The 25,134-nt window shown below is 36.8% G+C and overlaps 2 protein-coding genes across 9 annotated transcripts in view; one reads left to right on the forward strand and one right to left on the reverse strand.

The window, feature by feature from the left end:
* Positions 1-155, reverse strand: part of Npl4 (nuclear protein localization 4) — a 42,080-nt gene extending 41,925 nt beyond the window's left edge. For all 5 annotated transcript variants that reach the window (XR_015533912.1, XR_015533911.1, XM_087344132.1 and 2 more), the window contains exon 1: positions 12-155. Coding sequence is in view for 3 of the 5 variants with exons in the window: in XM_087344132.1 (XP_087200258.1) it covers positions 12-32 (21 nt within the window). In the remaining 2 variants the exon portion in view is untranslated. The remainder of the gene's footprint in view (positions 1-11) is intronic.
* LOC110832480 (uncharacterized) lies at positions 118-25,133 on the forward strand. 4 transcript variants are annotated; one of them, XM_087344134.1, is made up of 12 exons: positions 118-191; positions 4,406-4,547; positions 5,665-5,756; positions 13,401-13,510; positions 14,123-14,245; positions 15,655-15,831; positions 16,317-16,722; positions 17,211-17,355; positions 18,502-18,692; positions 18,954-19,142; positions 20,104-20,160; positions 21,547-25,133. In XM_087344134.1, exons 2-12 carry the CDS (start codon positions 4,460-4,462, stop codon positions 21,778-21,780), a joined length of 1,812 nt encoding a protein of 603 aa, XP_087200260.1. In that variant the 5' UTR covers positions 118-191; positions 4,406-4,459; the 3' UTR covers positions 21,781-25,133. The 4 variants fall into 4 exon arrangements, with proteins under 4 accessions (XP_087200260.1, XP_087200259.1, XP_087200261.1 ...); XM_087344133.1 differs by lacking the exon at positions 118-191 and adding an exon at positions 2,831-3,154; XM_087344135.1 differs by lacking the exons at positions 118-191; positions 20,104-20,160 and adding an exon at positions 2,831-3,154 and having other exon boundaries at positions 18,954-19,154.
* Position 25,134: the final 1 nt, after the last annotated feature.

Genomic DNA, 25,134 nt, shown 5'->3' on the forward strand with positions numbered 1-25,134 from the left:
AAATTGCTTACAAGAAGTTTAGATTTTGACATATTGAGGCTTCCTTCGACTACGTCTCTGCCTTTCGAATCAGCTGTTGCCAACCCTGCTTTGGACTGTTTTTGCACACGACTGAACGGAAATACGAATACAAAGAGAAGGCACTGTCAAAGCAACTTCCTGTTCAACATTCGTGTTAAACAGCTACTAGGGTAAGTTGGTTAAATAATTGTTTGTAGAAAATGCATTACTTGAAAGTAAGTCTTCGGTTAAACAATTAAACACAAGTCATATTTATGTGTGATAAAATTGTCTTACTATTCTAATCTATACTTATTTAAGAATCGTGTGAAACACGTTGTGCATGTAAGCCAGTCACTATTGTAGAGTACTAAACTAGTATGTAGGCAACCCAACGTACATATTGACAGTGGTGGTAGCCTATATATATGAATGCAGGCGTTTACAATATGTATTGTAGAGGCGTGTGATAATTAAAGTGTTTTAGTGAGTCACGCGAAATTCTAACGTATATGAACGAATGAAAAGCACCTAAACCCTCCCCTCAACATTCCACAGTTTATAATATAGGCCTAGTACTTTATATATTACATAACCTGCACATAGTATCGGAGTAGAAAAAACGGTGATAGTGAAGATGTCTTGTCTTTTGGGATGTTGCACCGTGTAGTCTGGTGGATATTGGCCGATGTTTCAGGGGAGTTTATTGACTCTATTATCTTCGCCTTGAGAACCTGTATCTCACGAAGGTGATCGATCATGGATTGCGAGCTGTATCTGAAGCTTTAGTATTACGCATTTGAGACGACTCAGAGTAGTTCCGTAGCAAACAGCTTCCGTTTCGAAAGTTCAGAACACTGTAAGTAAAGTTATGGTGTACTAGGTCAGAGGCAAACACATCAGAATGGAAGATATACTTTCATTGTGTATAAGCTATACTTCCCCATAATTACCGCCTTAAACTTACTGTTTCTGACACACACCTTTTTCTGTATATAATTTGTAATTAACTGACTCTCTAAATGGAGCAGAGTTCTAAGTGCGAAACTGATAGTCGCTTAGCTAGTCAAGAACCAGAAGGTTCATTATAGTGTTCGCAAAAGGATGCCACCTGTCCATATCCTGAATGAGATAGAACCATTCCATATTCCCACGCAATTTTTCCAAGACCAATTTTAATATTGCCCTACTCCAAGGTAGTATCGTAGGACAATATATATATTTCAGATGTATAAATATAATGTTTTGCGTCTTGTGACCTTGGCCCGAATAAAAAAAATAAATGCTGTGGTTTAAGTGGGTCACTTTGAACCAATGGGATTGAAGTATAGGTATATTCAGGTGTGTCGCTGTGGTAGCAGGAACTTGTGTGGCGTGCCCTAATTTTCCTCCGACGTTTGGACTTACAGTGATGTCCTAGATCTTAATTTACGTTTGGTATTGTTTTTGTAACCGAATTTAGTGTTCGGTGGTGGTCTCTTGGGTTTTTTTGCACTTTGGACTTGTAGATGGGCACCAACATTTCGTAGGAACACACAACTACGTCTTCAGCCCTATGTTGTGACGCCGTGTGGTTAGTCACCAACGTTTCAGAGAAACATTGCCTCCATTCTCTGGATTGAGGCTGTGCTTTTCCCGAACCTTTGGTAATCACCAACAACATTACCCGGCGGAAAAATTCAAAAGATCGCAGTTGACATCGTCACTGCCGTAAGAACCTCGAATTTGGTAAAGGAAGATCCGGTGTAAGCAAGAAAGTAAAAATAATAGAATAATGAGTATTAAAAATATTTATTTCTCAGTAACTGTGTAGCATTAATTTCTACTTTTAATTTGATCATACAAACGACCACGTGGGGGTATGCACATTTAATTCTTTGGAAGCACGTAGCCTATGAGACGAAATATTTACATCGTTTCGAATTATCTAACGAGCAAGATTAATTGTAAAATATGGTGGTATGGTTGTTGCACGTCTTTGTTTGACCATTCTCGCTACGCTGTATCATCTGCAGCAGTTACGTAGCCCTGACATAGATGAAACCTGTTGTAACCCGGCGAGACACTTGTTCATTCCAATGTCGCTTTTGCGGTTGATTTTAATATGTGTTTATAGTCTTTGTGAATAATACCATAAAATCATCCTCGTCTCACAAGAGAGAAGTGGAATAAGAAGTCAAACAAGCTGGTTTATTAGTCGAGCCTTTTCCCTCCATGAACGCTGAGGTGCAGCTTTTTATGTGTCGTCTGCAAATTTCAAAGGTTTTGCTTTTTTACCGAGAGCGGGATGCCTTCGAACGAAATTCCAATGTTTCAATTTATCTTCCCGCTGAATTTCGTGGTGTTTGTATTTTCTTACTGAGTCTGAAGTCATGGAGCTGAAGGAAGCGGTCATTGTATGTGAAGCTACTATCCAAGCAAGAAAATTACTAAAAGGTTATATGTCTGTTGGGCTGACAAACTGGACCTCGTGAATAGGACGCACTTTTACCTACCCAAAGAATCAAGACGTCTGGTAATACAGGCAAGACAGTTATGGCTGGTGAAAGCTTTCCCATATGGAAGTGGGTTAATTTTCTGATAAGTAACGTGTTCTTATCGTCCTCTGGGATAGTCAATTCTGTTTGCCCATATCAAGCATTTCACCGTGTCCGTTATAATGTTGCGATTAAAATATCGTGTGAATGTTAATCAAAAAATGTGACGTCGGAAAGCCGCGTTCTGTCGAGGTATTATACACCTTCTCCTTCCTATGGCATAGTTCTATTATTGGGCTGCCCCCCCCCCCCCAAACCTTCTGTAACTCCCCTGGGTGGCATTGCGTATACGGGAGTCATGCACCTCCACACACAGTCATCGGTCGAAATATTAGTCTTCTGTGGATAGTCTGAATTTTGTGAAACTCGTCTTCATAAAAGCATAGTCATTCTAAATGATTACATACCTGTATTCGTTCTGGCGTGCAAAAAACGCGTGACTGACTGTCATCGTGAATTAGCGATACGTAATACGTTCGACATGTGTCGGTTTTGTTCAGCATCAGTAGAATAATCGCTGTCGTGAAGCGTGTGTCGGTGAAATTCGACTTTTATAATTTGTATCGAAGAGAGGGCGGCTTTTGGAAAGATTGAACATAGTTATTCTCGAATCCACAGTAAGTAACTGTTTCCCCTCTTTTTATTCTGAGTCAATATATACATTTTCGTTTACAGTTTATCTGCATATATTTTCTTTATTTGATCAATAGAAACTGTGGCTAGTCTAAGTAATATTTAAGAATTTAGCCTTGCAAGGAAAACACAACACTTTAACATTACAAAGGTCTACTTGTTAATGCTATAAAAGGAAATAATTTCTCGGGTTTACTAAATTCTTTAACTTTGTCTATCGTCTGGTATTCAAAAGAACGACGTTTCGGAAACTGGACCTGTTTCCATCCTCAGGTAAAAATGGAAGAGGCGCGTACACAGTTTGGTCCGTTAGAAAGAGCTGACCTCAGTCACTGGTCCAGTGACTGAGGTTAGTTTCCGAAACGTGTTCATTTGAATGCCAGATGATGGACAAAGTCCAAAAATTTAGTAATCCCGAGTGTAACAGATGGATTTGAAGGCGCCATTAATTTTTTACACTTGAGATTTGAAGTTCTCACCGCGTCCTATGTTTGGAATGTTCTATATCTGCAGGTAAAATTTACTTAGGTTGTTTGCATTGAAACCGTGTGAAGGCCATTGAGCTCTGTATGTAGTGTCAGAAATAGGTGTGTGGATTATATTTTAGTAGTCTAGCCAAGATTCAGCCCCTGATCCACCATGCAGTTGTAGGCCTGTGCGGCTTTGGTCGTTGTCAGATCATTAATGGAACATGTGTCACTCATGTCCTATTACATAGCATAAAGCTTCGCCGCAACGTCGAGATCGGCTCCGGGGCCCGATCAGGATCCTAACCAATGAGAAACCGAGTTCTTTCCTCGGTGGGTAAGGCGGCCGGATCGTGAAGCCGAGCGCTCACTTCCATTTAGTGCCAAGGTTAAAAATGTGGAGCTATACCTCCATCCTCCCATACATCTTCACAGTGTGGTGCTTAGTTAAGCAATACAGACAGAAGACAGCTTTGCGTTATACACTTGTTGTTATTTCAGTAAGCACAATCATTTAAAGTTGTCTTTACAACCGCCTGTATCTTAATTTCTATCATGTTTCTTCTACTCGAACCCTTTCTCTTACTGAATTATTTTGTCTTGTGGTTGTGCCAGTAATCTTCCGGCAGAGTTTATTCTAATACGTCCATCTTGACATCTATCCATGTTTCAGCTCCACGTGACAGTGGTAGATATATCTTTTATACTAAATGATTTTCCTGTTTTTAATAATTCCCACGATGACTGATAATGCTGTCTTGTGTTCAGATCTACGACAAAAAGGTTACCCAGAGCTAGGTGAAAAACCCATCAACTTCGAGTATGGAGGAGGATATTGGAACAACAGTCGAGCTCTTTGTGTATGACCTCACAAGGGGCATGGCCCAGATGATGTCACAGATGCTACTTGGTGAGTGAGTGATGTTATTTATGTATAATTTCAGCCATGTGATATATAAGTAATCTAATCCAATCGATTTGTTGCATGTGTTATTTTTGTTATACTTGTTCACTGCTTGCAAGTAACAGTGTCCTAATTGCAGAACCATTTTCAGCTAACTTTTTATGACGGACAGTTTTGTCAGGCTGTCTTGATCTGTACATTCGCTCCTAACCTGTGTTCAGACATTTGCCAAGTTCCTTCTTTTAGGTAATGAACCCAGTCCATTTTCTGATTTGAAACTTTACTCCCGTACAGTATTTTCATATTTTATGCTAGATATTTAGCGTCAAGTTATTTCTGTGAGTCTTGTCCTCTGGGTGTATAGTCTTTCACTATATTTAACAACACTTCCGTGTATTATTCATTTCCTGGTACTTCTGCCAAGTTCCAAAACTTTTTATTTTCCTTCACACATGATACTAAGCTGCAATGCTCTTCACACAGTCTTCATCCACGATTTGCCCAGTGCCTAATTATGAAATGAATACACGTGCTGTTAAATCAACAGCTCTGTGTTAAAAATCAAACACGAAACATAAAGTCGGCAAGATTTCAGGTTCACACGATGGCAATATGAAGATGGCTGTCTTCAAGGATGTTGCTCTGTGTAATCTGGTAGAAATTAACCGACAAAATGTTTAACTGTGGCAATTTTCTCTTACACAAGAAGCTTAAGTTTCAGTGATACATCGATAATTGTCTACGAAATAGATTATCGTAAACACGTCATGGCGCTGTAGCGCATTTCATTCCTTTTTTATACTCTGTTATGCACACTCTCGGAATTCCTTTCTCCCACCCCGTTTTCGCCGTCCAACTAAATCTAATGTTTCGCAGTTTTCCCAGTTTATGACAGGCGGCTGTTGGGTTGGAAGCTGTAATAAACCGAGATCTTTTCATCCTATAATCCTTGGCTTGCGGACATTTTACTTCGTTCTACACTAGCGCACTTTCATATGTACTTACCATTTTCTGTAGTTCACATTCTTCTTTTGTGAGCTTTAAATATTTTACATGTCTTAATTAGCCCAGGCTTTAATTATGAAGCAGTACAAATATATTATAATTTGGATTCCTCTTTCAGGTCGGCATGTGGATGGAATATGGCACACCGCGATTGTTGCTTATGGCAGAGAATATTTCTTTGGATCGGGAGGAGTACAAAGTTGCCGACCGGTGAGTTAGTGCCAAATATAATAGCCATCTTGAAGTTAAATGTTTCTGGTCCTGAAAAATCAAGCAGCATTGCATTATCAGTAGTGGAACCGAAACATTTTCATTGGAGTCAAACATTTTGCTTGGCTTTTCGCTTCAACCTGCTGTAATATTTTGACAAATGCATTTTTCAGTCATACAGTCGCTGATTTTGTGTGGCGGCAGAAATATCATTTTCGTTTCCGACAGAATGGTCTTTACACTCTGTTGTGATACACGTCACATACTTCCACTGTTATTTCATGTGTCACAGCGTCACTATTTAGCAGTTTGTTGCTCATGGTAATAGGAGAGGACGAGAGTGTGTATAGGGACTTTGAATATTCCTCACCAAACCGTGGTTTCTTGCAGCTGATAATAAACTAGACCCTCTTGATGGGGACGTTGGCAGTGCAGGTGACATTTTATCACGCACATACTCTGCTGCCATCTATCCGCAGCTGTAGTGGAACTACTGAAAAGTAATTTGGTAGTAGCAGTTACTGCGTCTTGGATAGCAGACGGTACATTTATCCAGATTTACAACGGTGCACGTGTTGAAGTAAATAAGGATTTTCTACCTGAAAAAGGGCTGAATCACATATCTGTACTGGAAAGCTAAATAAATAATATATATATGCGAAGTAGCCCTCTCACCTCCAAGTGTTGTCTGCATTTGCTCCATTTACCATGGTAATACAGTTTTGTAGGAAAAAATCAGTTATAATTCCCCGGAGATGAAGTGACAGAAGGCAGGACAAATTTGTTTATATTTTCTACTCTTTACCAAGTATTATAAGGATTTTGTGGATGGGTGGGTGTTGCATGTAGCTTGTATGGGGGAAATGAGAAATAAACACAAACTTTTGGTCGGAAAACCTGAAGGGAAGTTGTATTCAAGCAAGACAGGGTGAGAGGATGCGGATTGAATTTATCTGGCTTGAGACGGGCTGGTGGCAGACAGCTGTGAACATGCTAATGAACCTCAGAATTATATGACTGGCCAAGTGTACTATTACCCATAAGCTATTATTGCACAGCATTATTAATTTAGTGTTCTCTAGCCTCACTATATCCAGGTAGATAAGCATTTCGAGGAGGTGAGTGTCATAATTGCTCCCCGTCTTGTTTTATTACGATTTTCTAAATGGGGATGTGTCATAAGAGTTACACAAAGTCGCTATATCTTGTAAATTTCCATTTTAATACGAACCTTTGAATGTGTATTATTAAATATTACCTGTTTCTTACGTGCTTATTCTTAGTACACTTATTTACACGTTGGTCACCTGCGTACATGTTTGTTGTTACTTTGTGGATGCCCTTGGGGTTTCGGCTGCTTCGTAAACTTGGTCGTCACCAACAAACTCTTCTGGGGGTGTGTGGGTCAGTTTGTTGGTTGCTGCCAGCCAGAGACATATGTGACGTCATTCCAGCAAACATAAAAACACCAGTTCTTTGTATATCGCGTTTATAAAATATGGGTATAAAGACTAAATTTGAAACATAAATAATTCAATTTCATTCAAAAGTATAATGGAACGTGAGTAAAACCCCTACGCAATTGTAGCTTTTGTTACGGTAATGAAAGATCGATATTTTCTGTCAGGTCTATAGCTGCTACATCGCCTGTCCTCCAGCAGGGCTCCCTCCTGTTCTTCCCCCATTATTCTTATCTCCCTGCCCTCCCCTCTTTAGCAGGCCATGGGCCATCATGAAATAACAGGTCTGTACAGTCCACATATCAGGAGAAAATCCCTGCTAGGAATTCGATATACGCGCATGCGCAAGATTTCGCGGTGAGTGACGACCGATCCTAAAAGCATTCGTTCCACAACCACTGAACGAACGACAGACGACAGGCTTTCATGTGTTTTAATGGGTACAGCTTTAAGATTACCTCACAGTGGCACAGTGATTTAATCTAGAATATTATCGCAACACCCGCAGAACACATTAGAGGTGCACTCACTACACGCTACTCTTAACTGCTTGATGTTTTCAGTCTGGTAGTAGCCTTAAACTCTGACGTATCACACTTCCCACCAATAGCAGCCCTCTAGTCCAGCTGATAAATAACATTCCCCTCGCACCGGCCAGAAAAGACTTCCCTCAGCAGGGCTTTTCTCCTGATCTGTGGACATTACCTCAAATTGTCTGCATTTATGCATCCTTAATTTAGACATGCCATATGATTTTGGATAATTAACTGCATTCATGCATACGTCAAGTATGTATTTGGTGTCCAACTGCTTACTTACTCACTGTATTATTAACTGAAATATTGTAATAAATAAGTCGGGGTGAATTTTGGAGGACGCGGTCATTGTCAGTTTTTAAGACGTATTCACAGCATTTTACTGGAAGGCCTGAGTCAAGGCGACGGTGACTTCAGGGTGGCTCGTCAGCAGGCGGGATTTGAATCAATATACCTTGGGTTCTAATGTTTCAGAATGTGAACAGTGTTCTTCGTAGAACTCTGCAGTTAACTGATTGTTTGAATTTTCTATGCTACATCACGTCTTATGATTTTTGTCATTTTCATTCTCGGCGAACTTGAAGAAACGGCGTTCTTTACATTTCGTGTACATTAGTTTGTGCGTGTGTGTGTTTCTCAGTATGTTCCGACCTTAGTCTACTAGCACGTTTCAGACTAGGGAATGCAGAAGAATTCAGAGGAAAAAGGATGGTAAGAAACAGGTCGAGAAAGAAGTTCTGTATAAACTACTCGTTGTCTTGAAATAGCCTGGAATGTGTCCAGGTTATAAAGCCACATACACTCGCATGAGTGAGAGTCCCTTTCACGAAGTACGCAGCAACTTAGAAGAGCTGAAAGATGTACGTGTTAGACTGCAAATATTTTCCAAATGCGTTTTGTTTGTGTGAATATTCCTCATTGGGCTAGTGTTTGTTGACTGCAGATACAAATCTGTTGGTAACAGAACACCAGTTATGAATTCTGGAGTGCTGACAAATCTAAAATGGCTGTCTTCTGGTTCTGAGTGACTCATCGCCCTGATGATGGAAGCAAAAAGGACCTCTGAGAGGTTGGTAATCTTCTGCCATGGCGCTACAGCCCAGAAGACAGCCATTTTCGTATTCAGCGCCTTGAGAACCTTAGATCCTAGTGACAAAACTAGTTCTTCTGGGTTGTAATGTGTAGACATGTGTAAAGATAGACCTCACCGTTTCGGGGAAGAGTTGTTTTGTTGCAAGACTGTCGGATATTCTGAAATGAATGGCTCTTAGGACCTATCTGTAATATCTCTGCTGTTTGCTTCGTCCCGTAAATGGCAGGCCATCCGATTATTTCCATTTTTCCCGTAAAAAATACGTACCATATTCATTACAAAAAATCAAACGAACAATTATGTCTAGCAAGCCACGCACAAGAGATTTGAACGAAACCCAGAAATCCCGATTTATTGACTGTCAATGAATGTGGTGCGTGTGGTTACCACTGTTCTGTAGCGTGTGAAGTATATTTCATAGCTAACATTGTTGTTCCTATACTGAGTTCTGGTCATTGACCATGAGACATTACAGTTGAGAACGCTACTTTGAGCAGTGACTGATGTACAGTTGTGTTTTGGCAAGGTTACAGCGCCCATAGTCTGTATGTGGCTAGCTAATGACCATCAGGAAAACGTCTGAATATCATTGATTTATTGGGCGAGCCTCTCGACGTAAATTCCACGTCATATCTGTTTAAGAACTGGTTCTATCCCCTCAATTACGAGCTCAGAAAGTGTTTTGAAGGGAGGATGTCGAAGGTGAGAAATGTGTCATCATGTGGATTGTGGGGTGAGGTTTAGTGGATTTAATACTGTTGAATGTGCTTTGTCAAAAACAACCTTTCTGTTTACTAATGAAAATTCATGTATGAATGTATGTATATACAGGGTGATTCAAAAGGTTAGGCCCAAACTGAAGGAGCTGGAATTGCATGGTCTTCGTAACTCCCTCGTCATGTACAGTAAAACCCCTCTAGTTGTACACCCCTATATCCTGGACACCCCTTTATATTGGACACTTTTAATTGGAACTGGCGAATATCCAATAATTTTACATGTCCACAGTACCCTATATCTTGGACACCCCTTTATCCTGGAACTTGAACACCTCTTTTGTTGTAAGTTGGACAGGTTCATGCACTTAACTTCGATGCTTTTCAGGGAAAGTTTTTCAGTTACATATTTTGTTATTTTGAATTTCTGATTGACGAATGCCTCCTCTCTAGAGGATTGTCTTATGGACATTGAACCCAGCATTGGAATGCATTGCTAGTGTTTAACCATTCTTTTGCTGAACCCTTAACTGGACTACAGTATCGCAGAAGACACAGTTTTAACTCCATCAGTACTGAGCTTGCATTTGAGTTCAGACTGTGTTAACAGAAATGGAATTTTTGTTTTTGCGATGGGGAAGCGAAAATTAGTGGAATTAACTTTAGAAAATGTTATTGAGGCTGGGGTGTAATGTGCAATGCATGGGAGTGGGATTCAAAAGATTATTATTAATACTATTGTCATTAATTCTTAATTTAAGTAAGCCTACAGCAGTTAGTATATGTAAGTAAATAGATTATATTGTCATTAGACCACAATCGATATTTCTTTTTCCCTCTATCTTGGACACCTCTGTAAGTTGGACACATTTTCGTGGAACCACGAGTGTCCAACTTAGAGAGGTTTTACTGTATTTCCCGTGTACAGTGAACACAGAAACAAAGTTTCCTCAGTTTTCAGTGTTGTCTTCAATCCTGTGGCCCATTCAGTTACAAGCAACCATAGATTAATAGCTGTCTTGGTTTGGACGTCACAGATCACATGGTGTGCCTGTATGTGCAAGCGTTAGTGAAACCAAGTCGATAGATACAGCCCAAAAAAGAAGTATAAAGTTTTCAGCCTTTCACTACGATGTGTATCTATTTTTATTTACATTCGTCTTCGAGACGTCTGGAAACTTCTCTGTTCTTGCATTGTGGCATTATCCTAGAACTGAAACAAGATTGTGCAAGACTATTTATTTATTTAAATCGTTCGACTCCAGGCTGAAAAGTCTGATCTACTGAAAGCTTCGTTAAATAGACTTTAAATAAATAATTCTGCATTCTGGTGACGAGACATGTCTCCACTGCATTTTCTTGTTGATAAGCCTGAATACGTCTAATAGATGTTTTATGTTTTATGGTATTTATTTCAGCCACTGAACCTGCCGAATGGCATATTCTAAAGCATGCCCGTGTTTCACACCATTCATTCCATGAAACTGAACATCACAATTCTGATGCTGATAGCACAAATATTTTATCGTGACTCGTAGGCACAGCTGGAGGAAGACAGCATCAAGAAACAGTGCTAAAATTTGCGCTTTGATTGAAAGGTCGTTGCCTGTGTTTGAACTTCAGTGTTGAGAACATTGCCAGGGTCGGACGGGCGTGTTGGACGATGACTAGGTGACTGTGAAGCCAGCACTCCGGACTAAATTTGGGAAGCCGGTTCTAAGTTTAGTTCTCCCGCTGTACCCCACCCGGTAGCGTCGAGGTCTTCCGACGTGTGCGACTTGAGACAAGAAGATCTGTGATATCTTCACGAACAGGAGGAAGGAGAAGTGTTTTGTAGTTCTGAGATCTTTAGTTAGGAAGATTTTGTTACATTTATTTCCCGTGAAAGAGAGAGGTAAGCTAAGACGTCTTTATATTAATGATATATATATATATATAGTAGTGTCGTGTGAAATACGTGAAGAAGGTTCAAGAAGACTTGGTACTACGGTACACATGGTTAAGAATATATAATTTATTTCGAACCTCTGAATTTTGTAAATTAAGATTTGTTTGTTTCTCCATGTGTTTGTGAACTTTAAAATGTTCCGTTGCCAACAGGATTTTTCCAACAGAATTGAACAGCTTAAAAATTATTTTGAATAAACTAAATGATATACGAAAATCATTACAGTTTTGGACAGGCTGACAGCTCTAAAAGTTTCTCATGTAGGCTCGACGGGGAACTCCGACCACATGCAAACGATACGTGAACTCGCCCAAGCTTTGCTCAAGGTATCTGTGTCAGTGGATTCTAAAACTGACGAATTGTTTGACAGAGGAGAGACATAAACTTTGTCTTCATCGCTGTTTCATAGAAAAAGTCCACAGGTGTATGGTCAGACATTCTGGAAGGCCGTCTTGGGACTGTCACGACCAGTGCATCATCGGTGCACGTTATTATTCAGGAACCTCATCACTGTATTGTGGTAGTGGGGCGGTGCCCCGCCTTTTTGAATGCGATTTTCTTCGTTGAGATAAGGCAGTAAACAGTTCTCGAACAATTCCGATCACGGTTTTTCTGCAAAAGAAAACCGACCGAATATCTTGTTTTTGGACTGTCTTGCGAATGTTCAACTGTAGCATAAGGATTTTCCTTTCTCGTATGCCGATTAATGTCGGCTGAGATGTGGAGGTTTCAAGAGAAGACTGCAGTGTTACTCAAACCACAATGGATCGTGCCTTCTCGACTTGATTCGCCGTTTTGACTCTTTGTTTTCGAAGTGCTCCTTGTGGTGACTTTCGGAACGTCGTACTTTCATAGGACGAAAAAAAAACTCTTTTTGCTTACTTTCCAGCAACTCGTATTTTACTAACAGAATTGTTTTTAAGTTTTCATTTCTGTTATAATAACCCTGTACTTTTATTTTTGAGAGTTCTTTTTTTCATTATTGACGCAGATTTGACTAACTTTCAGTTGATTAATATTTAATATTCACCTGATTAATAACTTAAAGCTACTGTGAATTAGGTTTTCTGAAAGATTTCTCCTCTGGTCCTTTAAGAAGCTAATTTATGCTGTCGCCCATACAAATTACATTTTAAACATGATTATTTACAAGATTTATAGTGTATTTCATTCTCAGTCTCAATGGATATTGATTGAATATACACATATATACAGTATTAGATGTAATTTGATTAAATTTCCGTGTCTACTTTCAACTGCTAGGAAAGGGGATGCTTTCAGTTTGAGATTCTCCCACTTTCAGTTGGTTTGGAAAGAGAAGACAACCTTGTGGAGGTATGTCAGCGGTGGACCTACACTTTTTTATACTCACTGTTATGAGAACCTAATATCTGACCTACTTAATTCAAGTTTTAGCTGGAGTACTGATTATCCGTATTGTGATTTTTACGTTTTTCTGAGGTCCATCCAGATAAATTCCATTCCAGTTCTTAGTACATAGTCTTCTTTATATTACTTGTTGCCCAGCAGTCTGTACAGCCTCATTAAGTAATCTAGGAACCAACATACCTTGGAGCATTTCTGTTAGTTCTAGCAGCATAACAAAAGGCCTTTACTGGTTTACAATTATGTAACAAATATGGGATTGTAGAATTCTAGTGAATACTAATTTTTACACTCTCTTCAGAGATTTTTGGATAAAATATTGATTATTTTTATTGGATTTGTGAAATAATATCTTATTTTTGTCTGATTATTGAAATCCTTTCATTTTACACTGCCATTATGCTATTAAATATATTACTGAAGTAAGATTTGCATGAAAGTTTTGCCTTCTTTAAGGCATAGGCAGACATTATAGTTTTCAATATAAAGATTATTTTGTTCACAGGGTGGCACAGTTTTGGGTGAAGCTACTCAAGTCATTAATCTTGGAGAAACCTTTATCCCATATCAAGTATTCTTGGAGTATGTGTTAGGACTAGGGGAGACTACATTTAGGTAATTATTAAATACATAAAAATGCCTGTGTGTCAAAGTTGAAGCCCCACTTAAGTCCAAAGGTAAGATTTCCAAGCATCTTGTGTATACAGGATTGCCTGTATTTCATATTTTGTCCTATAAATGTTTCATAACTGTTCCATATTTCTATGTCCCTGATGGATTGACATGAAAGAGGAATTATTAATCTGTGTTTGCCATTGAAATCTTCCCCGTTCTAGACGTCTCTTTCCGTCAACCTGTACTGGAACACCTGACCTGACATACAAAGTAAATACTTTTGTACTTCTTACTAAATTTTCAATTTAGTAAGCAGCAAACAAATTATTTTATTTAACACTTTGCACAGATAAATGAAGTTTTTTATACATTCATCATTACTAGGATATTGTTAATTGTATTTTCAAATACTCCAAATGTTTTCTTTTATTACACCACGTGTATTGCTGGATGACTTAGTGGGTAAAGAATACAGTTTCTGTAAGTTAAAGGCCCATACATTTTCTTCTTATGTAAGAATTTCACTGGTTTAATCTACCTGTGTCATAATAGTGAATTCATTATTGGTATATGTACTTTATTAATATAAAACCATTTTGGAAATGTTTTCAGTCCAAGATCATATGACTTGTTCAAACATAACTGCAACAATTTCACAAATGAAGTAAGTCAATTTCTGTGTGGGAAGTTGATCCCAAAGTATATCCTTGATGTTCCAGAAGAGATCCTTAATACGTGAGTATCACAGATGAGTTTCAGTTACTAATTGCTATTACTGTATTCTTTGTAATGCTAAAAATAAACACGCATTGTTAAAATGTAAAATTTTTATAATACCTCACAATATGTGTGACTGTTCACAAACTTAACTTTAGGCCTACTACTGTAAACACATGAACAAAAATCCTTTTGATGTTTTTATTTTATATTCTTCTACTTTTTATGTATAAAGAATGTTCAATTTAAAACACTCCTAAGCAATGATCACATACTTCAGTACAAAAAAAAATGCAAGCGAATGTCCCATTCTTTCCCATGATATTCGAGTCAAGGTCAGCCTGGTTCCTACGCTGTTTCACAGGAAAGAGGTGTATTCATGAGCAGAATGTGCATTCATTCTTGAACATTTTACATCACATCGAAATCATGTGCTGCTTTCTTGAAGCATTTAGCAGCATGAGTGGTCTTTATTATCTTGGAACTGTGGAGTGTGGAATTTGGCATTTTGCCTATTCCATATCTTGGTTACCACTGCTCTTTCAGTCTTGAAATATTGTCGGCACTTATTATTTTAGAGGTTTTTTCCCCCAGAAGCTACAGAAGTGCCAGGTGTCTTAATTTAATTTTTTAATAATTTATTTTTACTGTCCAGTGCAACATACCAAATTGCTGTAAAGTTAACTACAATAAATATTATTAATTACTTTTATAAAATATGTTTAATATTATTACCAAGCCATTTTCAGTGACTACTTAGTCCTTCCTTTAAGGAAACTGTTGATTACATAAAGTCAAACTAAAATACATCTGGTCTTTGAAAATTAAAAGTAATGAACAGTTTGATGGGTAATAAAGATATTTCACACCTGGCCTTTTATAGGATCAAGAAGTCATGAACTGGAACTCGCCACTTACTATAATATCTCATGGTTCATGCCAACTCACCATGAGCAAGTGTATTTGTGGAGTTAGCAAAGTTTTTCTCAAGTTATCATGCACACTACTGTATTAGAAAAGTATACTCATAAGTGACTTACAAAACACTTTCTCTCTTACTTATTCATTTCTAGGTTACGTAACAATGGTATTTTGTTGTCATAGCGTGCTTGAAGGTTCTGTCTAAGTATTTTACTGTAATTTACCCTACTAACATTTGTTTTGAACATGCTTTTCAGTAATTATCAAATCCAAAGTGTGATAATTGGAGTGATAGTCCAGTTTTGAAATATAATTAGACTATTCATGCTTTAGCCCTGGTTATGCAATTCCTATAACCAGTAAACCATCAAAGTGCGAGCTTCTGTAGTTTCAATCTTATGTTGTGTTGTATTATAGAAAAATTTAACCGCTAGTGTACAGGTAATTACATTTGTTAGCAGTGAAATATTTTGTGTTAAAACAATTGTATTTGTTTGTGGTTATAGACCGATTGGACAAACATTGAGGCCACTAATAGACAGTCTAAGTGAAGGTGCAAGAGGTGTAACATTTGGAGAGAATGCCAGTAACGGCTTAAGGGATTATGAACCTCTTCAGTCAAGCAGAGAGAGAGCAGAATCTCCAGACTTTGTTGAACTAAATACGGCTATTGACGAAGTCAGGTTAGAAGAAATACATTTTATGTATTACTGAGACTGAATGTTTTCTGTATCTGAAAGACATTTTATTACAAAGTCAAAATAATGTATTTTGTTCTGTACTGTGATGCCTGAAATTAATCTGAGAAGAAACATTCCTGTCACATACAGAGTAGAATTAGGTCGTAGCCTTGTCAAAACATGTAAGAAATTTTATTGGACTAGAGAAAAATGTAAGATTTAGTCAAATCTTGTCACTATGTACTATGCATATTTGGTAAGTCTTATTTTTAATACATTATCATATATCAGTAGGGGTTATGGGAAGCTGACTTTGAGATCACTTTTTTCCATGCTGTCAAGATGTGTTTTGTATTGCTAAGTTTTGAAGCAGGACGTAAAGAACATTGATTCCTTTTGTTGAAAGTTCTATGCAACACGACTGTAAAAAGCTATAGGAAAAGGAAAGTTTATTGTCTTATCTGTTGTTGGTTTTCCTTGTACTACAGAAAGAATTCTGTGGCCCTTGAAGAGCGTCGCAACGTAATCAACGAGAAACTTGCCAAAAAAGAACGCAAGAAAAAGAAGAAGAGAGAGAAACGTGAAAAGGATCGCGAGAGTGGTGGAAGCAGTTCAGCAGAACTCACTCCAGACAGCTCTAGTTCAACAACAGAACTAACACCTGACAGCTGCTGTAGCAATTCAAAGAATTCATCAAGGCGTCCCAGCAATATGGCCGATGGTGAGGCACCTGAAGTTACAGAACTCACAGCTAATGGCTCTGATGAATCCAGCAAGAAATCCACAGCAGATGTTGAAGCTGAAATAGAAGAACAAGAGGCCCGCGAAAAGAAAGAGAGGGAAGAGAGGAAGAAGAATAGAGAACCTCCAATAGTATACAAAGATGCAATAAATGTGAGTCAAATTGTGTATGAAATAATGTTATGGTGTAAGATGAAGGAGCATTTATTACAAGTTGAAAGGTTGTAAGAACACCACATAGGAATATTATTTAAAAATGTTAATAGAACTAATATATCACTGCCTCTACTGCGAATTTCTGTTATAGTTCGAGTCTTCTTGTATTCTTGCTACCATCAGCATCATTATCATCTTTGATGTGTAATAAGTGAAGCTGGCAGGAGATGGGAACTGCCCTATGTAGAAATGAAATCCTAGTGTTGGTTGTATAAAAAAGTAAGATGTTCTCCGCCAGTAAATGAATGGAATTATTTACCGTTTCCATATGAATGTTCTACGATGCTAGATACTTGAAAATAGTGTCAGTTGTATGTTATAGGTACATTCCTGTTTTCATGATTAAGGTCATTATTTTAGACATTTGTGGTTTAGATAACAATATGGTAGCACTGAATATGGTTTTGATATATTTGTGCATATAGGTTCAGGTGGACTTTGATGCACTGGTTGGTTTTGTGGATGGAATACTCTCACCTGAAGAACAACAGTCTTTGGAAGAGCTCCATCAGTATATGTTGGAGGATGAGGGTTCGTGGGCACTTGGTGACGGTTTCCTAAACTTTGTTGGTTAGTGTACTATACAGTAGGCATTTCAAACATTGCTTAAGAGTCACAATGAGATAATAAATATGTCAGGTGATCACATTTCTTTGTCACCTAATTAGTTACTGGGTCTACTAAAATTTATAGATGGGAAAGAATAGTGGGTAAGTAATTTATATTTCAATTATATGATCTTGGAGGTCTTGTTTATTTTCATAAGTGAAGGAAATTGTTTATGCATAAAGTACCAGCAAAAATTTGCACATATTTGGCATGTGATTTGAATGTTCTTGTAATTGACCTACATTTAAATAAGAATTAAAGTTTTATATGCTGACCTCACTAAAAGTTTGTTTTAAAAGTGATCCACATTGTATTTCAATGAGTTCTATTTGTAGATCTGAATCTGCTTCTTCAACATCAAAAGTATGTGGTGTAATGAACATGGCAAATTTTACTTCACACCACTTGAAATCTTAAAAATCCACTTCAAGTTGACTTCTTAACAAATCAGTATTTTGAGCATAGTCATTGAAAACTAGACATGACTCACACAGACTTAAGGATTTACACGTTTCAAAATGCATCAAATTACTCCCTTTCATTTTAATTTTCTAAATCCACCATTTTGCTTGAATGGTTTTATATTGTGAAGTTATAGTGGGAAGATAGTACTGGAGAGTCAATATTTAGGATATGAATTTGGGGCTTAGCACATAGAAGTAATGACTCATGACCCGACCTGCTTCCTTCTTACAATACTGAAAACAAGGACAGGGGTGCACAGCCCTCTGGTGCAGCTAGCTGCTTGTGACTACCAAAAACCATGAACAAGGTCTGCCATTTTGACATGTGTGTGTGAGACTGTGACACGTTGTTTGGAAACTTCATCTTTTGTATGACATTGACCATTCTGTATCAGTTTTACTCCATCCAGTATAATTTATTAATTTCCTTTCGATCTTGTATTACAATTTGCCGTTATAAATTAAATAGTAGGAATAGAGATTATAAGAAAATGAAAAACTTCAGTAGTGTTTGCTGATGATTTATTATGCAAAAAAGGACTAGTTACATGAACTTGTGGTGGAATCAAAATAGAAGAGAAAGTGAAGTTGCAATGATGTATTATGCGTACAGATTGATGGACAGGTCATTGCTGTGTTGTAGGACGATTGCTTCATGATAAATCTCTGAGGCCAGAAATCAGAGTACGGATTCTGAACGTGTTGGCTGCAGCTGCACTTAAGGATGATGTGATATTGTTGCTTCACCAGGACAGGAGAGAACATGTCCTTATGAACTATTCACATGATGTAGATAGATTATCTGTTGAAGAACAAGAAGCACTAGCATTATTTGTAAGTTTGTTTGCTGCTTTAACAAATCATCATATAATAAGGATTCTGAATGCATATGATTGTATAAAAATGTTTAGAAGTGTCTGTTCATCAGTGATGACCATGTTTCTGTTACATGAGCTTAAAATATTATTAAAAATGCAGTAGTAATATAATCATATTGCATGATAGTGTGTCAGTATTTTATGTATCATCATGTTTACGTTCTACTTGTGCATACTTACAGCCTATAAATATTGAGGTTTATGCTTTATGTTGCAGATATGTAACATGTTTGAAAACTTGAGCAGCTCAGAGTGGCTACTGTACATATCAGAATGGCAGTATTGCAATGCAACCATCAGTAATATTCGGTGCACAACTAAGGTGGCTGTCAATTCTCTGCTTTCTGATAACGCAGTTCTTCGGGAGCGGGGATCTGCAATTATACATAATCTCGCCTGCAAGGAGGTAAAAACTGTGGTCTGTATCCCCCACACACAAACGCACACGTGTGCATGCCCTCTGCTACTCACATTTCTCACAGCACTGCCATCTATTAGCCACTGGACATGACATCATCTCTTACAGGAGAATGGCTAGCATGTCTGCCATTAAAGCTGGTTGTTCTATCAATCTATCAATCTTAATATTCAGGCAAATATCAAACTGTGGTTTAATATATTATTACATTTCTCTTCAGCAGACACAATATGTTTTTCACTCCCCGAAAGCCTCGACTAGAACAAAGTACATGCTATAATCCTTTTATTTAGTACGCAATAGTCCAACTTCTTTGATCCTCCATTTATCTTTGATTTCATCCTTATAGTTTTAATATCTATAAAGAGCAGTTAGTATGTGATGATTTGAAGGGGCATTCAAATATTAGTAATCTAGAATTCTTTGAAATTAAACCTATATCTGCATAGCTGGAAATGTGGTTTCTGAATCATTCTTGTAGCTCAGTTACTGATGTTCATACCTTACCTCGCATAACATGAATAAGCGAATTCAGTTAGTGTGGAAATAAGTAATAATGTTATATTTTTAATTTAAACATATCGAGTATCTTTGTAAATACCTCATATTTGTCACACCATTTATTCCTTAGCCCTAAATTATTACAAAATAGTTTATTCTGCTCATTATTTTATTTGTTTTTATTGTAAAAATTTTAGCTACATCATAGCAGGTAGACTGGAGCTTTCTGCACCATATCATAACATTCATATATTTTATACAACGTGGAATTGTTCAGTTACCATTAGACTGGCAGTAGTTAGGTCACATGACAGGTCAGTTTCATATATATTTAAAGATGTACTTGTAGTATGAGTGATTTTTTTTATTAATGCTTTTGAAAAGTATGCTTTTTCTACAGAAAATTAAAGCAAGGTATTTGTGCTGTATTCCAATTGCATTTTTTCAGAAAATGAATCAAAACAAAACTCTTAGAAGACTTTTGCCTGCTGGGTGCATATCAAAGGTACCAGTAGCAGGAAAAATATTTGATGTTTGAAATATAAATAGAACTATTAATGATTTCTGATTCAGACTAAAAAATACTAGCATGTATTTCTCTTCCTATTCTTTTTTCTTCTGTTAGGTTATGTCATAATGTGGAAGTTACTGTTTTAGCACTTCATTAGTCAGATAAGTACGTACTCATTAACATTATATTCCTAAGGTGGGTGTAACATTTGTCAGTATTACAGTCATGTGCATGTTGTTTGCGACTAAACAAATATGTTTGTCTCAGCTTTGACTTACGTAAATACTGAAGAGTAGTATAGGTGCAAATTTTGTTGTTATCTACTTTATTGACCCAGTTTTCCTCTCTAGGCCATCAGAAGGGCTGAATTTTCTTCATCCTATTTCAGTCAACTTAGTCTTCCTCTCTATTGATCTGAATAACGTCAGTGTATTACTCTTATGTCATACACTGTTGAACCGTGAAATGTTGATGTCACATTAATGTTTCTTAGTTTCAATGTATCGAGCAATTCAAAAGTCACTGTTCACTTGTAAGAACAAGTGTTGGAATTGGGAAGTGATATATACATGCAAGTCACATGTGCCACCTAGGGGTCTAGGGATGTATGTGTACACTTTTGAATCACCCTGTCTGTTTATAGATACTCTTTTATACACATTACATAGGGCTTAATAGTTAATCAGTATCTAATATTAATAAATTTGATGATGACTTATTTTCTTGACAAATTGAGACTTCCTCTACTATTTTAACATGAGAGGGATTAAGGTATATGTAGAAGCAAAGCATAGGGAGGATGATTAAAATGTGGCAAAGCTTCCACATACTTAAATTTAGAGATCCCAGATATTTGAGCTGTGTTGTATAGAGTCTGTTTTTGGAGAAGGTTGCCTTTATCTTACATCTGAATAATAGGAATTTTGGAGGTTATTGTTCTGTGCGTGTGTGTGTATGTATGTATGTGCACATGTGTGCACACACATACACACACACATATATATATATAGAGAGACACCTTAATATATTTATATGTATAAAATGTTATGAAACTCTATACATTACATTTTGTCAGGCTGTTACACTGCTGAAGTTTTTAAAATTTTGTCCTATGAAACGTGTCACTAACTAAAATTATTCACCTGTTTCGCATCTTCCTGTCCACCAACACATGTGCCTTTAGCAACTCTGTGTATTAATTCCATTCTACTGAGAGCTCTGTTATATTCTCACGACTAAAATTAAAATTGTTGCAAGTAAATACAGATTCTTGGCAGATTGAATGTAATTGTGCCTCAGTTCAAACACCTGGAAAACTGTTATGTCCCTTTGTGGAAAATGTTTCACTAGTCTAATGAGTGTGTTGTCTCTGCCCTACAGGTGTTTGATGATGTAGCTGTGGAGTTGACAATGGCTCTGCTGCAGTATTTCAACACCAATCCACCGGAAGAGCATCTCTTCCGATGCATGAAGGCTCTGAATCGTTTCTGTCAAATCTCACAGCATGATGTCCCACAACTTATACAAATGATCGGCCCCGAGCCAGCTAAGTTCCGAGGAGCCTCTGCTCGAGTCGATGATCTCATTGGTCAGATCAGTAAACGACTACGTTAGCCTGACCTGAGAAAATCTTCCAACAAAACAAATGGCTGTCTAAGAAGAAATGAACTCTGTTCCAGATTATACAAAGTAGGATCTACCATGGTATATGCTTAAATTATTATATTCCCCCTTGCATATGTTAACCATATCTGTGTATGTACAGTGTGTTTCTCAGATTTGATAGGGATGTATCTTGTTGTTCAATAAAATTTGTAATTTAAAGAGAAGAAATACAGAAATCAAGAAAGTCAAAACACCAACGAGAATTGAGGATGATATCATAAATAACCATCTTCAATTATTTATTAATACTGAATGATTCATAAGGTGAAGGAACAGGAAAATAATTAATAAAATCTTCTCAGGTTGTCAGCCCTGTCAAATGGTCTTCTGATGTCCTGATCATGAGAGCAGAGAAGATCCCTGAAATGTCAGCGAGTTCTAACCATTTGACACGACTAATTGACTTAAAAATTTTATTTAGTTCACCATGATAGTTTTAGATCATACAACAGAAAAAATGAACACATGGTAGACCTCATAAAGTATTTGTAGTGTCTTTTGAGTTTTGTTCTAATTAGTGCTCTGATTCATTTTCCTTCCTTATTTCTTCTGAAAATGTAGCTGAATATTCTACCTTGCATTTTTAATTATGACAAAATTTGTAGTTAATAAGTTATTCCTTTATATATTGTTATAACACAGAATAGGTATTTAAAATGTGAAGGATAATATTTAAAAGAAGTATGAATTACATTGCAACAACTGTCCTGAATGCCTCAGAATTAAAATGGCATATCACATTTACTGTACACTCCCACTGCTCCTTGCCTCACCTCATCTTGGTTTATCACAATTCTGTAGGTTGGAATACTGTGCACCACACACCAGTTTCTTTTGTGCTTGACAGTGATCAGCTAAGAAACAGTACCAGTTGTATTCCTGTTAGAAGATGAAGAAGAAAAATAAAAGAATCATCAATATAGACATTTTTGGGTACTTGATATTTGGAGTAGTAGGGATATTTGTGGAGGGTTTGTGACATTATTTTATAATTTGTTAGAAAATGAAGCAAAGTCTCAGCGTTTTTTTTTCTGAATGAAGAGGGAAAACTTTTATGGCTTGTTGAAGATTGTGGTGCTGAGACTTGAGAGAAATTACAAATTCCAAGAGACCGATCTTGGCTATTGAAATAAAATATTAGTAATAACTTTAAGGTAAGTGAATGCTTAGTTAGAATTATATCTCAGAAGTAAACACATGAACTCTGCTTTTTATGCTGATAATATCTTTCCTTTATTACACAGAGACAGCATATAAGAAGCACAATTATTATAACAGTAAAACAACTGGTCATGCATACCAGTTAATTTTTTGAGTTTGTCTGCATTTGAACAATTAATTGATTTTAAAGCCATTGTTATTTCCTGTTCTTTAAAAGACTGATTTCTGAATAAAAAATTATATTAAGGACAACAAAAGATTTGTTCAGAGAATCCAAATAAATTTGTGTGGAGAGCATCATACCAGAAGGGCATATAAACAAATTACTTACATATGATAATTATTCTTGTATTTGTACAATAGCTTGTGTCACATGATAATTCTTTGTACCTGTTATATGTAAATTGTAAATCTGTGCTGCAAGATAATGTTTATGTATTTCATACATGTAGATTGCAATAATGTATAGATTAAACTTTAAACAGTATGGAATTATGAGAGATGTTCCAGATTTTAACAAGGACGCTGTGGCATGGCATTTATTATGAAAGACATCTGCCATCACATATGCAGCATTGTAACATTTTTTATGTAGTCACTGCCCCTACTGAGACAATTGTCCCAGTAGGAAACCAGTGCATTGAAGTCCTTCACAATAAATCCTGCCTATCATTGCACAACTGTTGCTCCAACAAATGCTGTTTGAGAGGCCCAAGAAGATGAAAGTCTGAGGGAAACAAGTCAGTTCTGTATGTGAGATGCTGTAACCTGTTCCACCCATACCACTGGAACCATTGTTAAGGTCTTCTGGACTGTGTGTGTGATGTCACATTGTCACAGAGCGTGATTACACCATGTCACATCTTTCCTGGTCATTTTGATGAACAGCGTCCATCAGTTTATTCAGTGGGATGCATTTATCACCTCACCGCTCAGACGAAGGTCTCTCAACCGGACACCTAGTGTATCCCAGAAGATTATTGCCACTTTTTCTTTATACTAATGGGACTTTTTTAATAAGTTCCTGATTTATTCACTTTGATGCCATTGCCCTTTGTACGTAGAAAATGAATAACACTTATTTGTCCATCTCTCCAGTCTTGCTGCATTTTGATTTGGTTTTCTTAAGTGCATGTTCAAACCTACTATGCTATTTTCACTTTTCAAATAAGTATGCATACTCCTTAAACAACTGTCAGTAAAATACTTTCGCTCATGAAGAACGTATACCACTTGCTGTGCTTGTTTTTAATCTACGTTTGGAACAGCCTTTGTATGTTTTCTTTTTTAAGCCTGAAATATTTTTCACATTGGTAAAATAAGAAGTTTAATGATGAAATTAAATTTAATTAAATGGGTGAATTTATTTTAGCTCTTAGAAATGTTATTTATGACTGATTTGTAGTTAATTCTTGCTACATATCTTGTTATGGTTATGTTTATATTCCGTGAAAAGATTGGATTTTACCTTTATGAATTCATACATTTGTAAGACTGTGGTAACATTTTTAAAAATGCTAATTTTTACAAATAATTTGCAGTGGTGTGTATAATATTAGCATAATATTTATGTCCCTGCCAGGCTGTTTTTGCCATACTTATTCATGTTTGAAGATTTGTATGAAATGTTATGTGCAGACATACTATTTGATAATGAAGAATAATTGCAAACACCTTTTATTATGATCAGTGTAATTTCAGCTGTAGAGGGTCTTCTATAGTTATGAAGGTGATAGAATTTTGAACTAAATTGTTCACTTTTTATACAAGTTTATTTCTACTAATTAATGATACTTAAGAAATACTATTATGCTGCAGGTCGTATTGATATTATTGAAGCAGAAGTTGCCAGAAGATGAGGCTGACATATTTCTACTGATTTTGAATATAATGTATAACTAATAATTTGTGTCTTTTCTGTCATAATATTGTTTCTTCCATTTGTAACAGAATAAATTCATTCAGTAGTTATTTTTTCATATATGTATATAAACACTAATATAAATAATCACTTTATCGTGAGATTTATGTTATTAACACAAAAAGTGTATTAAGTGAAACTGTTATATTTGTTTGTAGGTGACATGTAAAGACTTGGTAAACAATAAAGCAGGTGACGTGTTTAAATTGTCATAAAAATAT

The sequence above is a fragment of the Zootermopsis nevadensis genome, unplaced genomic scaffold (genome assembly GCF_977971745.1).
Source record: "Zootermopsis nevadensis isolate Lab colony 2312 unplaced genomic scaffold, Znev_1.0 Znev_ptg000007l, whole genome shotgun sequence".
In the NCBI taxonomy this organism is placed as follows: Eukaryota; Metazoa; Arthropoda; class Insecta; order Blattodea; family Termopsidae; genus Zootermopsis; species Zootermopsis nevadensis.

Excerpts from the sequence above, each read along its gene's own strand:
- LOC110832480 (XM_087344134.1), top strand. The coding sequence starts at position 4,460 with ATGGAGGAGGATATTGGAACAACAGTCGAGCTCTTTGTGTATGACCTC. Across the intron at positions 14,246-15,654 it reads CCAGAAGAGATCCTTAATAC|ACCGATTGGACAAACATTGA; the intron begins GTGAGTATCACA and ends TTGTGGTTATAG. Across the intron at positions 18,693-18,953 it reads AAGAAGCACTAGCATTATTT|ATATGTAACATGTTTGAAAA; the intron begins GTAAGTTTGTTT and ends TTTATGTTGCAG.